The sequence below is a fragment of the Thalassophryne amazonica genome, chromosome 6 (assembly GCF_902500255.1).
Source record: "Thalassophryne amazonica chromosome 6, fThaAma1.1, whole genome shotgun sequence".
Lineage (NCBI taxonomy): Eukaryota > Metazoa > Chordata > Actinopteri > Batrachoidiformes > Batrachoididae > Thalassophryne > Thalassophryne amazonica.
In genome coordinates this window covers 49,656,133-49,678,777 of record NC_047108.1, presented here as the reverse complement: position 1 = coordinate 49,678,777, position 22,645 = coordinate 49,656,133, and the positions used below count along the sequence as shown (strand labels likewise).

The 22,645-nt window shown below is 42.5% G+C and overlaps 1 protein-coding gene across 3 annotated transcripts in view; it reads right to left on the bottom strand.

Annotated features, from left to right (window-relative positions):
- Positions 1-980: 980 nt before the first annotated feature.
- lamb2 (laminin, beta 2 (laminin S)) overlaps positions 981-22,645 on the bottom strand; it is a 182,666-nt gene continuing 161,001 nt past the window's right edge. For all 3 annotated transcript variants that reach the window (XM_034172157.1, XM_034172156.1, XM_034172155.1), the window contains 8 exons: positions 15,984-16,225; positions 15,667-15,870; positions 15,432-15,576; positions 15,093-15,300; positions 13,642-13,783; positions 11,408-11,584; positions 11,163-11,322; positions 981-2,498 (listed from right to left, as the gene is read on the bottom strand). In XM_034172157.1, the coding sequence (XP_034028048.1) occupies positions 2,362-2,498; positions 11,163-11,322; positions 11,408-11,584; positions 13,642-13,783; positions 15,093-15,300; positions 15,432-15,576; positions 15,667-15,870; positions 15,984-16,225 (1,415 nt within the window). In that variant the 3' untranslated portion in view covers positions 981-2,361. The remainder of the gene's footprint in view (positions 2,499-11,162; positions 11,323-11,407; positions 11,585-13,641; positions 13,784-15,092; positions 15,301-15,431; positions 15,577-15,666; positions 15,871-15,983; positions 16,226-22,645) is intronic.

Genomic DNA, 22,645 nt, shown 5'->3' with positions numbered 1-22,645 from the left:
ATTCAGTAGCTTGTAAATGTTCATGTATCCATCCCCTGAACTGAAGGTGATGATTTATATAATGCTGTGAAAGTTTGCTGAGCTTTTCTGTGTTTGAATTTTTTTAGAACATCAAAAACAAACAAACAACAACAAAAACAAAACAAAAAAACAAATAAACAAAAAAATTACCATAGAGTACATACTGTTTGTATTTCTATATAATTGGTGTAAATAAAGTCCAAGACATAATCAGTGTCTTGTAAATAATCCATTTTTCATACATCCTTATGAATTTTTTTTTTTTTTTTTTTTTACTGAAGATTCCTATTGTCATAGGCAAGAACTGGTAATAGGTCAAAGGTCAAACTCAAAGAAAATCTTGGAAAAAATCCCTATCTTTAACATTGAACAAATTTTCAAAAATTCATAACTGTTAAAAAAGAGTACATTTCTTTCATATTTGAGAGCGCGACTGACAGAGTTTGATCTGGATCTGATTCAGACTGTGGATTTTGTAGACAATTGAATTTAATATTGAAAAGCCCATTTGGTGTACATTTTGCATTATATGTTTATCAAAAGTGTTTCAGTCACTCTCATTTTTCTGTTAGGGATTTACCTACACCACCAAAATTGGATGGAGGTTCCAATTTTATGCCTGTCTGTTTATTTTCCAGTTATCAGTCAGAAACCAAGTGCCGAAAAGCAATGACAAATTGTGCATAGCAAAGATAACCAATGTTCTGTAAAAATGATCTGAAAAAATTTAGAAACTAAAAAAGCTGAAAAAAACCTGACAACACCACAAAAAAATTTTCAATTCAAGTGCATGAACTAAATATATACTCCTGACGTTTGATGACATCTAATTTAGCTTATGAAAAGCCACTTCTAAGAGGACTTTGACCTTAAAAAATGTTTTCAAGGTCAAATTTTGTGGAATTGGAAACTATTGTTGGCGGAGGTTTGCGCTCTACGAGCGCGGTGCTCTCGTTTCATTTTTGTCCAGTTACTTGCGGTTTCGTAAATGTTTAATGCAATACATTGCTTAAAGCTCTTCAGTTAATGCTGAAAGATACATTACCAGCATATTTTGTTTTCTTTTCAACTCTATTTTGTCGCATATCGAGGCAATATTACACAAAAAACGTCAGTGTCCAAACACTTGTGGTCCCGACAGTATTTTTACATATTTCTTGATGCATTATTTTGTGTAACACGTGACACACAACAAACAACTGGGGAAAAATGATTCTTTGCACTGCATCATGAGATTATTTTCATCTGGTAACTTAAGAGATAAAATATATTCATGCTTTCACTCCACTAATGTACTCATCCTCACCAAAAAGATGCCCCTGGCCTATCCACAGGCAGCCTTATCGGAGTGTTATTTTATGTCAAACTACAGCAGGCTGGTGCCACAGAAAGAAGCTTGTGTGTTCACATGTGGTGTGGAAAACCTTTTTCGGGGTGGACTTTGTATGCTCCCGTTCCTCCTGCTCTTCTCACACAGACACACACACACACACACACACATCAAACACGTGTGGGTTCACTGGTTACTAAAACGTGTAGATCAAAATGCTTTGCTGTGTCGACACAAGGATTAAAATTAAGTATTAAATATTGAAATTAAGTTTTCATGTCACAGAAAATACCTTGTTATTAAATTCTTAAGTATCAAAAACTTTCAACTGGCACATAAAAAGGTTAAAGATGCCCCGCCTCCCCCTCCCCCTGGGAGGATATTCTATTGGCATGTTTTCTAACACACACACACACACACACACACACACACACACACACACACACACACACACACACACACACACACACACACACACACACACACACACACACACACACACACACACACACACAAAAGGCCCTTTTCACTGCAGTTGACATCTGGATGAGCTCAGCTCAGAATATTGATTGAGTACAAACAGAGGATGGATAAATAAAAGGCAAGAAACTTCAGCTGAGGTTCTAATGCAAGACTCATAAACAGCATCTGCACGAGAACTTCCACACTTCATCTAAAAGCTGATGTCCAGCCATATTTGGCACTACTGACTTTCTCAAATGAATTATCTTTCATGATTGAAATGCAAAAGAAATAGTTCCTAATTTAAAGAACAAAACTAATTGCATTGTGTAAAATAAAATAAAAGTGAGAGTCAATATTTAAAATTAAAACATCAAATTCCTATCTTTAACTCACCAAATGTAAAAAAGTCTTACATGAGGGGCATGTTGTGTATGCTGTGTTTTTTTCTTTCAGCCTGTTCTCAGATTACTGTGTCTGAAGAAACCAGCAGAATGAGCGAGTGAAGGGCCTATATAATAATTATTATTATTACACTGTGTGCTGAGCTACTGGCAGGTGTTGTAGATCTGGATCTGCTTGTTGATGTCATCGAGGATTTCTTTCATCTTGTCCTCCAAGCCGTCCAGCTGACGAGCCTTCCCCTCCAGCCTCCTCTGGTTCTCCTCATAGTTTTTCTCCAGCTCTGAAGACATCAGCATTTCAACAACGATTACACAAGTCAGATCACGGGATGCTGCCAAATTTAAAATTACAACTCCAATTCCAGTGAAGTTGGGACGTTGTGTAAAATGTAAATATAAACAATACAATGATTTGCAAATCCTCTTCAACCTATATTCAATTGAATACACCACAAAGACAAGATATTTAATGTTCAAACTGATAAACGTTATTGTTTTTGTGCAAATATTTGCTCATTTTGAAATGGATGCCTGCAACACATTTCAAAAAAAGTTGGGACGGGGCAAGAAAAGACTGGGAAAGTTGACGAATGTTCAAAGAACATCTGTTTAGAAACAGGTGAGTGTCAGGACTTGGTATAAAAGGACCATTCCCAAAATGCTCAGCCGTTCACAAGCAAAGATGGGGTGTGGATTACCACTTTGTGAACAACTGCATGAAAAAATAGTCCAACAGTTTAAGAACAATGTTTCTCAATGTTCAATTGCAAGGAATTTAGGGTTTCCATCATCTACAGTCCACAATATAATCAGAAGAGTCAGAAACTCAGGAACACTTCAGAAAACCATTGTCAGTTAACACAGTTCATCGCTGCATCGACAAGTGCAAGTTAAAACTCTACCATGCAAAGCGAAAGCCATACATCAACAACATGCAGAAATGCTGTTGCCTTCTCTGGGCCAAGCTCATTTGAAATGGACAGACGCAAAGTGGAAAAGTGTGCTGTGGTCTGAAGAGTCCACATTTCAAATTATTTTTGGAAATCATGGATGTCCTGTCCTTCGGACAAAAGAGGAAAAAGACCATCCAGATTGTTATCAATCAATCAATCAATCAATTTTATTTATATAGCGCCAAATCATCAGAAGATCATTTGTAACCTTCACTAATGCTGTTTCTGTACTATGATGAATTCTAAAACCTGACTGAAACTCTTCAAATAGACCATTCCTCTGCAGATGATCAGTTAGCTGTTTTACAACTACCCTTTCAAGAATTTTTGAGAGAAAAGGAAGGTTGGAGATTGGCCTATAATTAGCTAAGATAGCTGGGTCAAGTGATGGCTTTTTAAGTAATGGTTTAATTACTGCCACCTTAAAAGCCTGTGGTACATAGCCAACTAATAAAGATAGATTGATCATATTTAAGATCAAAGCATTAAATAATGGTAGGGCTTCCTTGAGCAGCCTGGTAGGAATGGGGTCTAATAGACATGTTGATGGTTTGGATGAAGTAACTAATGAAAATAACTCAGACAGAACAATCGGAGAGAAAGAGTCCAACCAAATACCAGCATCACTGAAAGCAGCCAAAGATAACGATACGTCTTTGGGATGGTTATGAGTAATTTTTTCTCTCATACTTAAAATTTTATTAGCAAAGAAAGTCATGAAGTCATTACTAGTTAAAGTTAAAGGAATACTCGGCTCAATAGAGCTCTGACTCTTTGTCAGCCTGGCTACAGTGCTGAAAAGAAACGTGGGGTTGTTCTTATTTTCTTCAATTAGTGATGAGTAGTAAGATGTCCTAGCTTTATGGAGGGCTTTTTTTTATAGAGGAACAGACTCTTTTTCCAGGCTAAGTGAAGATCTTCTAAATTAGTGAGACGCCATTTCCTCTCCAACTTACGGGTTATCTGCTTTAAGCTGCGAGTTTGTGAGTTATACCACGGAGTCAGGCACTTCTGATTTAAAGCTCTCTTTTTCAGAGGAGCTACAGCATCCAAAGTTGTCTTCAATGAGGATGTAAACCTATTGACGAGATACTCTATCTCACTTACAGAGTTTAGGTAGCTACTCTGCACTGTGTTGGTATATGGCATTAGAGAACATAAAGAAGGAATCATATCCTTAAACCTAATTACAGTGCTTTCTGAAAGACCTCTAGTGTAATGAAACCTATTCCCCACTGCTGGGTAGTCCATCAGAGTAAATGTAAATGTTATTAAGAAATGATCAGACAGAAGGGAGTTTTCAGGGAATACTGTTAAGTCTTCAATTTCCATACCATAAGTCAGAACAAGATCTAAGATATGATTAAAGTGGTGGGTGGACTCATTTACATTTTGAGCAAAGCCAATTGAGTCTAAAAATAGATTAAATGCAGTGTTGAGGCTGTCATTCTCAGCATCTGTGTGGATGTTAAAATCGCCCACTATAATTATCTTATCTGAGCTAAGCACTAAGTCAGACAAAAGGTCTGAAAATTCACAGAGAAACTCACAGTAACGACCAGGAGGACGATAGATAACAACAAATAAAACTGGTTTTTGGGACTTCCAATTTGGATGGACAAGACTAAGAGTCAAGCTTTCAAATGAATTAAAGCTCTGTCTGGGTTTTTGATTAATTAATAAGCTGGAATGGAAGATTGCTGCTAATCCTCTGCCTCGGCCCGTGCTACGAGCATTCTGGCAATTATTGTGACTCGGGGGTGTTGACTCATTTAAACTAACATATTCATCCTGCTGTAACCAGGTTTCTGTAAGGCAGAATAAATCAATATGTTGATCAATTATTATATAATTTACTAACAGGGGCTTAGAAGAGAGAGACCTAATGTTTAATAGACCACATTTAACTGTTTTAGTCTGTGGTGCAGTTGAAGGTGCTATATTATTTTTTCTTTTTGAATTTTTATGCTTAAATAGATTTTTGCTGGTTATTGGTGGTCTGGGAGAAGGCACCGTCTCTACGGGGATGGGGTAATGAGGGGATGGCAGGGGGAGAGAAGCTGCAGAGAGGTGTGTAAGACTACAACTCTGTTTCCTGGTCCCAACCCTGGATAGTCACGGTTTGGAGGATTTAAGAAACCAGTGCAAAGTTCAAAAGCCAGCATCTGTGATGGCATGGGGGTGTGTTCCTGGTATTCCTGGTTCTCTCCCTCAGCCCCAACCAGTCCCAGCAGAAGACTGCCCCTCCCTGAGCCTGGTTCTGCTGGAGGTTTCTTCCTGTTAAAAGGGAGTTTTTCCTTCCCACTGTTGCCAAGTGCTTGCTCACAGGGGGTCGTTTTGACCGTTGGGGTTTTTACGTAATTATTGTATGGCCTTGCCTTACAATATAAAGCGCCTTGGGGCAACTGTTTGTTGTGATTTGGCGCTATATAAGTAAAATTGATTGAATTGATTGATTGTTAGTGCCCATGGCATAGGTAACTTACACATCTGTGATGGCACCATCAATGCTGAAAGGTACATCCAGGTTTTGGAGCAACACATGCTGCCATCCAAGCAACGTCTTCTTCAAGGACGTCCCTGCTTATTTCAGCAAGGCAATGCCAAGCCACATTCTGCACGTTACAATAGCGTGGCTTCATAGTTAGAGTGCGGGTACTAGACTGGCCTGCCTGCAGTCCAGACCTGTCGCCCATTGAAAATGTGTGGCGCATTAAGAAGTGCAAAATATGACAACTGATGTACAACTGAAGTCGTACATCAAGCAAGAATGGGAAAGAATTCAACCTACAAAGCTTCAACAATTAGTGTCGTCAGTTCTCAAACGCTTATTGAGTGTTGTTAGAAGGAAAGGTGATGTAACACAGTGGTAAACATACCACTGTCCCAGCTTTTTTGAAACGTGTTGAAGGCATCCATATAGGTTGAAGAGGATTTGCCAATCATTGTATTCTGTTTTTATTTACAGTTTACACAACGTCCCAACTTCATTGGAATTGGGGTTGTACAAACAAAGCAATGAAAACAGGAGTACAGCTTCCACCTCAGTATTGAATTATTATTGTTTTCAAATAAATCTATTTTATGCAAATCCCAGAACAATCCCAGTGACACCAGACCCAGATTTTAGAATATCAGGTATGTAGAGAATATGAGCTTATGTCAGCTTTCTGGCTTCGGATACAGCCAGATCTGCGCTGGTATATGACACGGTTTTTTGCCGGATGCCCTTCCTGACGCAACTACAGTTTTACCCAGAGAAACACACAGCCCCTGGTCTTGAAAAGGTCTCCCATCCAAGTACTAACTAGGATCTGCTCTGGTTAGCTTCTGCGATCTGATGGAATCAGGCTTATACAGAGCAAACTGGTTGCATGGGCTTGTATGGTCTAAACTCAGTAACAATAAAATATTTAAAGTCAGCATACAGTAATTTGAGAAATATTTGTCTGTTTGTTCCTCCCAGTTCCTTAGGCTGACTTCTATCAAACTTGATAAGTGTACAAAAGTTAAGCCTGGAATTGTCATTAAGGGGTTATTTTGACAAAGGTCAAGGTCAATGGAGCCAACCCTGCATACAATGCACCTTACATTTGTTTGTGTGTGTATGTGTACACACTCGTCACACAGGGCCAACCCATACATGGATAAAGAGGTGGAGCATGGGTGAGACCATAAATAACCTGAGTGGTACAAATGAAGCCCCAAAACGGCCCCATGTTAAAGTTCGGATCACTAGTAAATAAAATTTCAAATGAGCTGACTATTCCAAATAAATAAAGAATTATGAACGTATTGATGTATTGAGTTTTATTTTTGGTGCAATATGCCTTGAGAAATTAAGTCAAAAGCATGGGGAAATTAGCCTGACTTCACCTGCTGCTGATTAAAGCTCAGAAACGTCAAGCTGTGAGGAATGTGGACTTTGATGATTTCATGTACGAGGGTAGATCGAAAAGTTCTCGGCCTCACCTAGAAGGCAGGGCAGCATCTCCAAATCTATGATGCAGTTGTAAACTATTATGCCTTGTATGGTTATGCACTAACATTCATGCGTCTGTGTTTATTTATTTTTAGGTGAGGCTCTTTGAAAGTCTTCAGATCTAGTGAAGATCCAAAAATGGACACAAAAGAAGCTCGTGTGGTGATTAAATATCTGCATAAAAAGGGCATGACACCCAAGGCAATCCATGATGACATGGATTGCCATTGCCATTGAGTCGGATGATGATGTCATTAAGACTGTAGAGTCCTACCTGAAGGACCAAAATGAAGCCTTCTACCATGAAGGCATCAGAATGTTGGAGCACCGCTGGACAAAGTGCATTGAGGTGAAGGGGGATTATGTTGAAAAATAACCAGGAGCTAGGAGTATCCTGACAACCCTTCTTGGTGAGGCCAACAACTTTTTGATCTACCCTCGTATGGTTACAGCCCCTCAACCGCCTCTATTGAAATGAATGGAAAAACAGAAATTTTTTACAGTTTGAAATCAGAGGGGTTTTTTGTGGACTTTGACAGTGAATACATCAAAATGGCCAGTTATTCTAAAGATGATATTCTGAGGAGGAAAGTGAGAGGTTTTTTATACACCGTAAGTGAAGCCCAGCACAGCGTGAGAATGGGCTTCAAAACATGGATCGAAGCACATATTTTATCCTTTTCCCTAATGTGGCCAGGAGAAAATTCTTAACAAAGCGTCTTTCCTCTCCTGAAAGTGTGGAACAGCCGTGTTTTTAGTTTGTGCCACTTCATCGCGCCATACTAAGCTAAGCTGCTATGTGCAGGCCACAGCGGGTCTCGCTGAGGAAACTGCTTCAGTGATCACAGAATCAGACAGAACATGATGATGAGTGACCGCTCTTAACAAAACAGCCGCGATGTGGACGAGCTTCAGCATTTGTGTTATTGGCCAAGCTGTGCTAAACCAATAACTAAGCTAAGCAACCTGGAGCCGCCTTCTGGTGGAGCAATGCAGTTTTCCTGTGGACAAAAGACATCGCCATATAGTGGAACAATAATTCTACATGGCTCTGTGTGCGAACACAACAGGAGTGAAATCAGAGACACCACTTTCCCGATATGTAATTGTTATTACTATATGGCTGCGGCGGTACGCTCACTCTGATTGGCTGATTTCTGGTCTGATATTTTAATGATCCGGAATGTGTATCACATTTGTTACAAACCAGAAAGCTAAAGACAAATTTATAAAAACCTAGCTGGACATGAACATACTCCATAAATATCTAAACAGCATAAGGAAAAAAACACAGATTGAAAGTTTACTAGTTAACGGCCGGACTATCTGTGAGCAAGTTCTTCATGGAGGTGAAGTGAACAGGTCTGACTATGAGCCGTCAGCAGCTTTCATATTCTGGCGATACTGTAAGTTCATGTGTGTATATATATATATATATATATATATATATATATATATACGTGGTCTGTCCAAAAAGTAACGGACCTTTTTATTTTTTTCAAAAACTATATGGATTTGAATCACGTGTGATTGCATCAGCCAAGCTTGAACCTTCGTGCGCATGCGTGAGTTTTTTCACGCCTGTCGGTTGTGTCATTCGCCTGTGGGCAGGCTTTGAGTGAGCACTGGTCCACCCCCCTCGTCGGATTTCTTTTGTCTGGGAAATGGCTGAGAGACTGCCGCTTTGCTCCATGAAATTTTTTTCAGAAACTGTTAGAGACAGGCAGTTGGAAACCATTTGAAAGATTCAGATGGATATCGGTGAAGATTCTGTCAGCGTCACGCGGATTAAGGAGTGTTAAAACCTTTTTAAAGATGGCCCACAACGGCGGAGGGCTCGCAGCGCACCGAGCGGCCATCGACAGGCTGTAACGACCAGATCATTTCTAAACTGAACGCTGTGTTGATCCAGGACAGAAATGGCAAGAGAGCTGGACATAGCACTTTTGCGGCACATTCCACTGTTACAGGAGATTTTGTAATGAAAGACGTGCGGAGGATTTCGTGCGTCAGCACGGAACTGCTCATGGCGTTCAACAAAAAACACCACGGCGCACCGCGCTCCGAGCCGCCATCGAGAGGCAGAAACCGTCACATCATTTCTAAACGGATCGCTGTGTGGAGCCGGGACCGTCGTGTGCAATTTCTCTGGTTATCACAAGAGCTGGACATCAGCCATTTTCCGGCAGATTTCACTTTTAACAAGAGATTTTGTCATGGAAAGCCGCGTGGAGGCTTTGCGCATCACGACTGATTCGCTGATGAAGCGAGACAAAGGAACACCTCCGTTTCGGAGTGCCAGAGGACAAGTTGGGACATACCTATCTCAGCTTTCAGTGCTTACCAGTCGAGTGAGTATAAGAGAAATTGTGGAGAGCTGGGCAGTAGTAAAGGAAATGGGATTTACATACAGAAAAGCTAAACGAAAGCCATCATTAACACCTAAACAGAAAAAAACAAGGTTATAATAGGCTAAGGAAAAGCAATCGTGGACTGTGGATGACTGGATGAAAGTCATATTCAGTGATGAATGTCGAATCTGCATTGGGCAAGGTGATGATGCTGGAACTTTTGTTTGGTGCTGTTCTAATGAGATTCATAAAGATGACTGCCTGAAGAGAACATGTACATTTCCACAGTCATTGATGATATGGGGCTGCATGACAGGTAAAGGCACTGGGGAGATGGCTGTCATTACATCATCAATAAATGCACAAGTTTACGTTGATATTTTGGACACTTTTCTTATCCCATCAATTGAAAGGATGTTTGGGGATGATGAAATCATTTTTCAAGATGATAATGCATCTTGCCATAGAGCAAAAACTGTGAAAACATTCCTTGCAAAAAGACACATAGGGTCAATGTCATGGCCTGCAAATAGTCCGGATCTTAATCCAATTGAAAATCTTTGGTGGAAGTTGAAGAAAATGGTCCATGACAAGGCTCCAACCTGCAAAGCTGATCTGGCAACAGCAGTCAGAGAAAGTTGGAGCCAGATTGATGAAGAGTACTGTTTGTCACTCATTAAGTCCATGCCTCAGAGACTGCAAGCTGTTATAAAAGCCAGAGGTGGTGCAACAAAATACTAGTGATGTGTTGGAGCGTTCTTTTGTTTTTCATGATTCCATAATTTTTTCCTCAGAATTGAGTGATTCCATATTTTTTTTTCCCTCTGCTTGGTCTAAAAAAGTAACCGTTACTGACTGCCACATTTTTTTTTTCCTGATTTCTTATAGTGTTTCTTAAAGCCAGAAAGTTGCCATTTGAAATGACTTTAGTTTTGTGTCATGTCTGTGATCTGCTTTTTTTTCTACAAAATTAAACAACTGAATGAACATCCTCCGAGGCCGGTGATTCCATAATTTTTGCCAGGGGTTGTATATATTTAAAGCATGTGTGCATGTGTGATTTTATTTTGTAAGTTCAATATTAGTAAATAATATAATTGTAAATATGTTAAACTACATGGATGAAACAAGAAAGTGAAAATACTTATTTCCATTGTGGTCCATTTAAAAATCAAATGACAGAATAGACGTAATAATAAAATAATAATCATAATAATACTGATAATAATAACAATAATAATAGAGTGTATATGATAACAAGAACCTAAACAATTTATAAATACATTAATACAGTGAATTAACATGATAAAATTACATAATTAAAAGGAAATAAAAGGGTTGACTTCTTCAAAAAACTGTTGAGGTCTAAGGTTTTAAAAACATTCTGGACTCACATGCCATACCAACTCATTATAGAAACTTTGCATAATTTATTACCACCTTTGAATAATGTCAGCTACCTATTTTATAAACACAACCCAATCTAGAGCCCATGGATCCCCACAGACAACACGCTAGTTCAACATACATGCACACATCAATTTTAGTGGAAACGTGCCCAAGTATCTGGGCGAAGTAGTGAAACAAACGAACATTTCCCAAATCATACTATAACGGCTGTACTGCACTAAGAAGACTACGATAAAGACAAATAAACACCTGCGAGTCTCTGCAGCTTGTTTTGAGCATCTGTCAGTAGTTCATTTGCTTCATCTCTGAGGCTCTCAGCCCTTTTCTTTGCATCCTGCACGACCTTGGCCTTGGTGTCAACTCGCTGATGAACCTCATGGTATTTATCAGTCAGCTGGCCATCTAGAATCTGGGTATTAAGAGAAGAAAAAAAAATGTAACAGTTATATGTGCTTACAATGACGCAAAGTGTGCTAACACACACAAAGACACACCTGCTTGGCCTCATTTGCCTTGTCTCGGGCCATGGTGGCTGTCTCTTCTGCTCGGGACGCTGCCATACTGTTGCTGGCATATTTGGTCTTCAGGACATTAATTTCCCAACCCAGTGTTCCCAGACGATCCATGGCATCCTTCAGGTCCTTCTCACTATTGGTTGTTGCTGATTCAATCTGAGGACAGCACATATACCAGGAATGTCAGGTCCAAAATTTCTCAACTAATTTCAGGGTAAAAGGTTTGTTTTACATTTAATTCTGGTTTCAATGGCATAGATGATCAATAAGTAGTTAATTCTCAACAAACAAAAAAAGAAAGAGAAATATTTTCTGATCGTATCTAAGCAGCCAGTCTGCTCTGTGTGAGCCTGATCTATTGGATCTCAGAAGCTAAGCAGGGTCTGTCCTCGTTAAGGGCCCCTTCACACATAGCACGACTGACGCAGACTGGTGCACAAAGGAGGAATTGCATGCCACTTGTGAAAAATCAGAGCCGCCTGTAACACCTTATACAGCTGTCGCCACAACTATTTGCACAAACAAGCAGCCAAAAGACAGCGAATGGCCTGCGAGTGCCCATTCGATCCCTCTCTCGGCAGGTGTTGGCCAAATTCCTGGTGCTACACGCGAACATCCAACACTGCTCGTCGGGCACTTAGAAAAGGCGTGGTTATTCGCGCTCCCGGCACGATAGTAGACAGCAGGCGACCACATTCAAGCTGTCTGTGAAAAGTGTCTAAGTGCCCCACGAGTGTGGCGTAACCTAGCAACACACGTGGCATGCCAGTGTTGGCTCCCCCCTCAACACACGTGGCATGGGTGTGTATTGCGCATGTACAGACATGTTCACATGGGGATCAGCTAGCCACACCCAAGTGCGCACAGCACAGCAAGGTGCCTCTCAGCTGATGTCCAGCCAGTCATACAATGACAGCTGGAAATGACGGCTCAGTGCACACAACATGTTACATTAAAAACACAGAGACCACAGCCAGGGCAGGTACATAAATAATTACTCCAATAATTACATACACAATTACATAACAAATAACTAAAATAAATAATCACAGAGCAAAGAAAAGGAGAGTGACACTTTGTTTTGTGTGCTGCACAAACAGGTGGGCGTGGCCCTAAACAGCAGCAGCTGTTGAGCTGTCTGGACCCACGAGTCACAGCTGGAGAACATATACCGTGTTTTGAAGGACATGACCTTGCAACTCTACGCTGTGAGGTGCGTGCGTGTGCCTGCTGTCCTCATGTGGAAATACATAAAAACATATATCGTTTTTGCAACGGGCTGGAGCGGCCGCTCAGCGCGCACCAGCAGGCTGCCCCATGTGAAAAGGACCATCTGATCATGTGTACATGGTGTTCTGAATGTCACGTCACCCACGTGAGCTATGGTCTGCATGACGCAGTGTCTTTCCATTGGCGCACTGCTCGATGGACACGTGCGCCGCTTGCTGGACATGCGCACTAGGCCAGCTGGACAACAGATGTGGACATAAGCACACACTGCTTCATTCATGTCATTTCATGACTGTACATCTATGGGTCATACTTGTATTGTCCGCTTGGTAAGAGGAATTAAATATTCTAAATTGCAGTGTTGATTTATGGTGTGTGATTTTTATTTTTTTTCCCCACAGCAGCGACACCCGCAGACAAAGGGGAGCGTGTCCCCCTGCGACTTGCAGCTGTTCAGATATCTGTGCTCGCAAGTCACATCTGGAGAACACCAGTAGTGGTTGGTAGAATATGACATTGCATAACCGTGGAGCGCCATTGTCAGCTTGCTGTCCTCACGTGGGAATAAATTAAAACATATCGCTTCAGCTGACCACCGCGTCAGCGCACTGCAACACTGGTGAATATCGTGCCATGCTGAGAATCATCGCAAGGTGCATGTCACTGCGGGATCTCCCCACTTTGTAACAATTAAAACACATATCACATGTGCAACACGGTCACTAGTGGATCACTGTGTGCTGGACACGCCATGCCGGCTGAAGTTTTCACAACAGGAAGCTGACTCTTCATGAGACAAGAGCTGACTCTTCATGAGACAAATCTGGTGTGGCCAGCTGTTCAAATCGTATCTTTATTTGTCCTAGGTCTGAAAACAGCATGCCCTGTTTGCATTTTTAGCTTGAGTCATTCCTTTTATGGCATTTTTCTTTGATGACTTGAATATGAAACAACCTTTCTTGTTTATTTTTTTTTATGCTTACCTGTGCCACCCTGGCTTCAGTCTCCACGATGTCAGCTCTGGCTCGTGCTATAGCCTTCTCTGCTGATGTCTGGGCAGTCTTAGCATCTGCCAAGGCCTGTTTGACAGTCTCTGCAGTGGTTTTCACTCCCTCAGCATGATGCCTTAACAACAACAAAATGTTCCTCTGATTCTACAGTGAATAAACATAGAATTGCCTTTGCAAATAATAGTTTACTGTTAACAGATTAGATCCGGATGTGTAATCTTAGCACTTTAGGCCCTGTGTCCATATAGCACTGTTTTGTGGGTGCCAGCGTCTTTTAACAGTTGCTCCAAATACGAATGGACTGTATGTAGCCACACGTAGCCACCTCAAGAAAAAGTGTTGCACTTAGCGTCTTTATTTAGAGGGCTCCACTTTTTTGTGCGGCTGCTCCTCGTGCTTTTAGTAGAAAATCCTTCAACTTTTTAGAAAAGCGCCGTCACGTTATTGCTGCACCTTTTCAGGCAACCAGTCTGATGGAGCAAAACTTGCCACTCGGTGACAGTGAAGCTGTGAAGGGTTCAGCATTATCAGTCTGTCAGCAGTCAGCTGATATGCCATACAAAATATTTCACAATAGAGATGAAAAAACAAAAACAAAAGACCATTTGTGAGAGCAGATTAGACAGACACTTGGTTCTTGCTGAGGGTAAGTCCTTTTATCCCAGTGCACTGATATGGTGGTCATTACTGTTGCAGGGATGAAAGCAAAAAAAACAAACAAAAAACAAAAAAAAACAAAATCTTCTGAATTAATTTTTTTTAAACTTGTTCACCATCTACCGTTTTTTTTTATCGAAACCCTTTTGCAATCACATCCTGGGGTTTAAGGTAAAACAAGGTGGAGAAAGCTAAGGGCCCAGTCACACCGCACACGACAGCTGGACAAAGGATAAAAAGTTAAAAAGTCACAAATTGTCAAGAAAATTTGGGGGGAGGTGATGGTCTAGTGGTTAAGGTGTAGGGCTTGAGACCAGAAGATCCTTGGTTCAAATCCCAGCCTTACTGGAAAATCACTAAGGGCCCTTGGGCAAGGTCTTTAATCCCCTAATGCTCCTGGTGTGTAGTGTGCACCTTGTATGGCAGCACCCTGACAGCACCCTGACATCAGCATTATCGACTAGTCTAAATTGGCACTGTTCACTCGCCAGTGTGGAACAGGTAAGTATTACTGTCGATCCTTGTCATATAAGGCCTTTTGGCAGCCAAACTGATGGAAATCTGACGTAGTGATGGAGAACTTTAATCCCTGCTGAAATATCCCATGAGATTTTTTTATTTCAAAGACGGCGCAGGCACCCTCTCAGCACCTTTTTGCCAGGAAAAAATGTATGGACACAAGGCCTGATATTTGTGTAATTTCTGTACTATTATTTGTTTAATTATTTTATATATGGGCCTTAAATACTTTTTTCTGTTTTGAGTACCTGGCCCTCTTGGCGTCCAGCAGTAGTTGTTCTGCTTTTTGGACATTGTGCTGCGTCTGCCGCAGGATGGCATCCACGTTAGACAGACTACGAACGCGATCCTTGATTTCATCAGCAAGATGTCTGATCTGGAGATGCGAAGCAGGAATCGAGAGCTCTAACACGCGATTCGCCACCGCTTCAATACTGTCTGGGTCTGCACCGTCCTCTGATCCAAAGATAGAGAAGAAAAGTGACACAGTGGTTCTGCACTGACACAGAACAGCACAGCACAAACCAAGAGAGTATGTGGAATGAACAAAAAAAAAAACTAAAGCTAAACGAGTGAAACAGGCTCACGGGTGAGGAACTCTCTGATCTGCTTGATGAGGTCTCTCAGCTGATTGTTGGAGTGCTCTACTTTGTTCTTGGTGGCTGTGGCTTTGTCCAGTGTTGCTTTGGCTTTACCCTTCGCCTCTTCCGCTTTGGTCTTTGCCTCAACAACCTGAGTGAAAGGCAGAAAGGTTTACAGAGGAGGCAGGGTGGGAAAAGGCTGTGACTGCTTTTAAAAAGATGGAGTTCTCATGGACATCACCTTCATGAAGAGGCCCTCCACCTCGCTCATGGCTTTGTTCAGCTCTGTGTCCGTGTGTTTCGCTCTCTCCAGTGAGCCATCAGCCACAGCCACAGCACCGTGACAATTCAGGCCACCACAGTGGCGGTTCCCCTCATCGTCACGGCAACCTGCACCTCCACAGGGGCTTTCACCACATGGAACATCACCAGGGGCACCACATACCTGGTGAGTAAAGGGTGCATGTACTAGTGTGAGCTTGCACTGCAGTTTCATTGCATGTTTGTGTACAATTGAAACTTTTGTGCAGCTACAATAATAAATGAAAAACCGTGTACCTTCTCATTGAGGTTTTTCATGTCCAGCCTCTGTACTCTGGCACTGAGCTCTGTAAGTGTACGCTTGTTTGCAGCATTTTTTCGGTTAAAGTCGTCCTTCTTGCTGGTGATGAGGCGCTCAGTGCGACGGCGTGTGTCTGCTGATTCGCTGACTGTGCTCGGGTGACTAGTTGTTGATTCATTTGCTCGGCGTTCGGCGTCTTGAGACTTATTGTAGGCGCTACGAATGCTGTCGTATGCACCTAAAGAAAACGTACATTTCCAATCACCACATTTCAAGTGAGGTGAAGTGCTGGAATATGTTTGAGACATGCAACTCTGTGACTGAACTGGAGGAGAAAAATTTTAGCAAAAGAGAACTTGACTGATACAGACAGCAACACCAACGGAACAGTTGAGAGGCTTAAAATAGAACTCTGGCAAGTTTTTTGTGTTCTTTTTTCACTTTTAATGGGTTTGGTATTTAGTTTGAATGTTAAAACCGTCACACGGTAAACAGCTATACAAGGTAAGCACGTAGGGTGTCAAAGATCAGACTGTGAACCCCCTCACAGTGAATGACAATGTTCGGATATGTAACATAATTTTTTACAATCTTAATCTGGAACAGGCTTGGGTCATACACAGATGTGTAGGATGAAACATTCAGAGTCCAGATCCAGCAGGCACTCTTCAGAATGGAGTCTAAGCCAAGGTTCGGCACACAGTAAGATAAGTTATGGAGGAGCAGTTTTTCAAAGGACACAGGAGATGGGTTAACAATGTTCAAAAGCAAAATGTCAGATACACAATGATAATCCAATCATACCACAGTATCCTTTAGACAATAGATAAACTCTGAGGTCAAGATACATAGGAACAGTCAAAATGTGAATAACCACAACACTGTGGTGGATATTCAACACGTAATGGACATTGTGGACATAATTCACCATACCATACATAAGCATTGTCACCTGTGATTAGAGTGTGTTCCCTGTTTTGCATGTGATAACACGCAGAGATGTGCGAATAGCATTTCAAAGTGTCTTGGCCCCTTTGATATTTTCCCATTACCCCTGCGTGGGTAATGCGTGATGTTTGTTCCTGTTTCCCGTCAGGACAGTTGTGTGGGTAATTTTTGGAAGTCGTCGGCTTGGCTTGGTTTGCGCAAATGGAGGTGCAGTTTGCGCAAATTGAGATCTTGTAGTAGATCCCTCTGGAGGTATCATGTTAAGTGTGAGAGCATGTACTCATGCTGTGTTTTGCCGCATCCCTGACACCACAGAACCGTCTTGTGTTCTGGATGGCAACCACCCAGGCAGACAACTGCTCCATTCCCACAACTCTAAAATAACCATCTGTCTGCCTCAGCATCCACACCCGTCGCTATGGGCGGGCCCTAGGGGGCAGTGCCCGCCCACTGATATGCTTGGGCCCGCCCACCCAAGCCAGATCACAGTCACAGATCTCAAATAAATAAATAGATAAATAAAATCCTAATTTCATTTTATTGTACTTGCTTTGGGTTAAAACGGCCAGTGTTGCATAATCACTAAGACATTAAATATATTAAAACCGTGTGAGTTCGTTGGAAAGTTTGTCTACGTATGTAATCACGTCAGTGTTGCCCAGCAACAATCAGTTACCGCGTTTATGGGGGGAAATGAAGTGTGAGTTTTTGCCAGCAGACAGCAGCTAGTTTTTGTGCTTTCCTAAATATGGATATACGTAACTGGTTTAAAACCCCAACATCGGTAACTTCGGATAAACCAACACATGATGTCATTGGCAAAGAAAACCCTGGACCCATTTCTACCTCTGTGGATCCTGTACTGACACAAGGTGGACGAAAGAGAGGACAGCGCTGGCACTCTACTCAAAGTAGGTCCAAATTTTTATTGTGTGTGTGTGTGTGTGTGTCAGAGGCGATAGCTAAGACTGCAAGGGAAGCTCAGCTTCCCCTAAAGGCAGCAGACGGTGGTGCTGCTGAGCATCTCCACCGTCACAAAGCACTCACAGGCGGACACACTTCACACTAGCCTCGCGCCAGTCCCAGCTAGCGAGCTAGCTAGGTAGCAAGCTGCACATAATGGCAGACAATTTGAATGTTGTGGACCGGATTTTGGCGAAGCCATTTGATAGTCTTCCTTAACGAAGAAAAACTTAAAGTTAAACAGCAGGGCAGATCAACTCCTCAGATTAATTTGGTGCAAAAGATGGGGAAAAGTAACAGGTCTTTTCAGCTGTCCCGCTGGCTGACTAGAAGTGCTGTAACAAATAAAATGTACTGTTTCTTGAAAAGGAACGAAGGGTAGAATTTACGTATAAATAAACCGACACATTTTATGATGTAGGCCGAAATTGAGCTTCCCCTCCTTGAAAGACCAGCATCCGCCAGTGGTGTGTGTGTGCGTGTGTGATGGCAATTGGTACTATTGCTACTGCTACCCCTCTGTTGGTTGCTTTGAAATGCACCCGCCGTGGTGGTTTTTTTTTTGTGTTTAGTTTGAGATGCTGGTTGTCATCTAATACGTCATGTGCACATTCAGTTGGTGGTGGTGGTGGCGGTGTGTGTGTGTTGGCAATTGGTAGCTACCCCTCTGTTGGTTGCTTTGAAATGCACCCGCTGTGGTGTTTTTTTGTTTGTTTAGTTCGAGATGCTGCGTGTGATCTAATACGTTATTTGTACTTGTGTGTGTGTGTGTGTGAGTGAGTGAGAGAGAGAGAGAGAGAGAGCGCGCTGGTCCGGTCATGGTTAATGTGATGATTATTGTGAGGGATTAGGGCTGCGTGAATAGTAAAAATAAGCTATTAATAGTGGTGCCCACCTGGTGGATTTCATAAGCCCCCCTTAAGACTGAGATCTGGCAACGGGACTGTCAGCATCAACGCTCAGCCATTTGTGCGCTGGATCATGCACAGAGAAATGGGACACAGTGCTAAAATATCAAAGCTGACGTTCCCTCATAATGCAAGTGACACTCCTCATCCTTGTTTCCCTCAGTAACTGCTCATTTGACACAAAACTCCTGGTGCTATGTGTCTTACTGTATGGTTGCGTGATTTGGACACTAACCAGTGACCTAAGGCAATGGCTGGATGTCTCAGCAAATCTAAAGAAAAATTCAAAATATCTGGTTAGAAAAGCAGCTACTTAATTTGTCAGTGGCACTGCAAGAGTCCAGTAAGTTTATACAAGTCAAATGCTGTTGTTTTTTTAAAACAGTCTATTTATAAATTCTTCACTGAATATTTAAATACAGTAACTTTGAATTTACAGATAAGCCCTTTGAATTTCATGACTGTCCATATCCATTTGAATGAATATACCAACGAAGAGTTTGCAGCCGACAGATTACACAGCTGTGGTTGGAGGTAATTACTGGTGTTTATAAGCAGGAGTAGTATGTAATCCTAACGATGGGTAATGAAATGTGAAATTTAGCTCTCTTTTATATTAATAATAGCCTCTTTCCTTTGTATTGAGGTAGCATTTAGTCCTTTTGTATAATGCACACCTTAGGGCCCCTTCACACATAAAGCTTTTGAAGCTGACTAGCGCACGAAGGAGGAATTGCATGGCATTTGTGAAAAATCTGAGCCACCTCAAACGCCTCGTATACCTGTTGCCACAACATTTGCGCACACAAGCAACATAAAGTGAAAGTGACAGTGAATGCCCTGCGCGTGCTCATTCGATCCCCTCTCGGCAGGTGTCGGCAAAATTCCAGGTGTCACACACATCGCTCGCTGCACACTTAGAAAAGGCGGGGCTATTTGCACACCTGATACATCACATTCGACCTGTCTGTGAAATGTGTCTAAGTGCCACACGAAAGTGGCATAACCTAGCAACACACGAGTGTGACTGTGCTGAACCACCCCCCCCAACACAAATGGCTTGTGGAGTGTGTCATCGTCGTCCCCCAGCACCACCACCAACACACACACACACGCCATGAATCTAACATTGTCAGCTGTGGCTGAAGGTCCTGGAGTTCGGTGCTGGAGCAGCTGACCGCTGTGTGCTGCACCTCAGCTGGAGAACACAGAGTGCACATGTGTGTGCGGGCACTCACACCCTCATGAGGACCGGTGTTCTGTCAAAATGAGGTGCGTCGTCGAGATGAGATTCCTCGCGTAACTGCATATGTGTGCACTGAAAAAATTAATTGACGAAGTTCGCTTATTTTGATGGGCAAGTAAATGTATAAATTGTTCATCTGAACGTAGTAATGTATAAAATCTACTCACTATAAAATGATAAGTATTTTTAACCTGGAGTTAGCTTATTTTGACAGGCAAAATATACATATACATACATTTATGCTCCTAACGTAAAATACAGAAAATGTTTTACTTACTAGGCTATAAATACACTGAATACAATTAATAAAAAAGAAAAGCTTTAACGGAAAAAACAACAAAAAAATGCACATGCGCAGTTGCACGTCGAGCGAGTTACATCATCTCCACATGTGCAGTTGCGTGAGGCACCTCATCTCGACAGGTGACGTCTTCAAGTCCGGGGTAGAGCGATGTGCGCATGCAAGCGCAGTAGCGCGACGCACCTCATCTCGACGTTCACCTCATCTTGACGGGACACCGGCCAGCATTTGAGCACATGGCAGGTTGTGAAGCCGCCTGGCCAGCTGATGTCACTTCCACCACATAAACTGTAGTTTACTTGACAGACAGAAAGAGTGGAAATTAAATAAAGACATAAGGATGAAGGCGTCAACTCATTCTTGTGTGATCGCTTTACTGTGGACACACAGTGCATGTCAGCTGACTGCCGAATGACTGACAGCTGGACATGACCGTGCACGCAAGGTGTTACATTACAACACAGACATCTGACAGATGCTGTTGGGAAAGTGTAGTGACACGGACCCACAACAGGGGGCGTAAATGAACGGACAATGAAAGAGTCGAATATGAACACTTTACTGTTGTGAATGAGCACAACCACAATACAGAGGAATACAACATTTTGCAAACAGTCAATCCACAACGGTGACGTGTGGGCAGGCTCGAGGATAGAAGACGTCTGTCCTGAGAAGAACTGGAATCACACGATTTCCTCCGCCACCGAACCTGGAGAATACTGGAGCCGCCAAGTCCCGAGTCCCCAGGTGGCCACCGTCTCCGAATGTCGGATCTGGTGTTGTGTGTTGGGGGGGGGGGTGTGGCTGGACATTTTGGTGTTCTTTTCTTTCCTTTGCTCTCCAGGTGGTATGAAAACTGATTTGTCTGTGGAGAAGGTGCTGGCTGAAGAGTCCTTCACCCTCATCAGCGTTATGTGCAGCACCTGTGGATGGTGCTCAAGTGCAACCTTAAAGACTTTCAGCTGAAGCAGATAATGAGATGGCGTTCTGCATTTAAGCCATGTGTGATTCAAGCAGAATTGCCGGGAACTCGACCTTGTGATGTTCGTTTGTGAGACGCTGAGGACCGCGCCTGGGTTTGACACATCGTGCCTGTGAAGGAAGAAGGGTGAGGGCACATGCTGTCAGCACACATCTGAGGTGATTAATTGTTTGACTAATTGTTGATAGTAACTTGGTATTTTGTTACGCAGGAGATTTGAATTGTGATGAGAATTGTGCAGCTCGCTTCTCACTGCCGTGGCGTGCGGAGTGGTAATCCTCCACCTGTTGTGAGAAGCTGCTCATTTACATAAAGCTTAAATACAGACCTGAATGTGTTGCTGATAGTGTGTGCCTTTTGAAGGATATTGGTTGTAGCTGCTGACTTACCTCACCTTTTCTATCCTTCGCAGAGAGTCAGTTTGTCGTGTCCACCTGGGGGGTGTTTGGCGGTAAAGTGAGTCCAGAAGTGCCGGGCTTCGATCCTTTTAGGCGCTGGAGAGCGTGCCAGCCTTTCTCCACCAGACTGACGCATCTTTTGTTCATACACTTTGTTATGCACCAGAGGGTGGAAAAAATAAATTGTTTTGTTATTGGAACCGCTTTCTGGTTATTTTAGCGCTGGGTTCCGTCAGACGCAGGTCCGCTCCTCAACCCGCGTCGACACATAACAGTAGTTCCCGGCCATTCCATAATGGACCCAGCGGCAGAGGCGGTTCCTTTCGCCGAAAGAGTACAAGAACACTTGTAGAAAATATGGGAGCAATTACAGCATCTCGCAAACCAAATTAAACAAACAGACGCCCGTGTTACGGAGCTTGCAGCGCAAGCCGTTCCGCTTCCTGCTGCGGCACCATCGATACCGGTGCAGATAACTCCGTAACCCAGAGATTTGGCGTCCGAACCGCTTATTTGTCATCCGGAGCCTTATGCGGGTGACGTATCTCCAGGTGTTCTGGGACAGGCGAAATAATACACACACACACACAAAAAAAAAAAAAAACACTTGTATGGGCTAATGTTTTGTTTCTTTGAATAGGGGTTATAATTTGTTTGGGGAGTCAGAGGCGTGTCTGGTGGAGTGAATGATAGGTGGTTAGAGGCCCGTCTGGACTCACTTGATCGTTGTTTTTTTATGTGTATTTAGGTATTTTCTGTTTGGGTCTGGGGTCGTTTTGTTTTGTTGTTTTTTATTTCCCTACTTCCCTAACCCCAACCTCACTTGCCCCAAGACCGTTCATCTTGTGGGTTGTGGGGTGGTGAAGGTTGGTCACGCTGAGCGTTCTCAGAAAACCTCTGCACCTAGGGGGG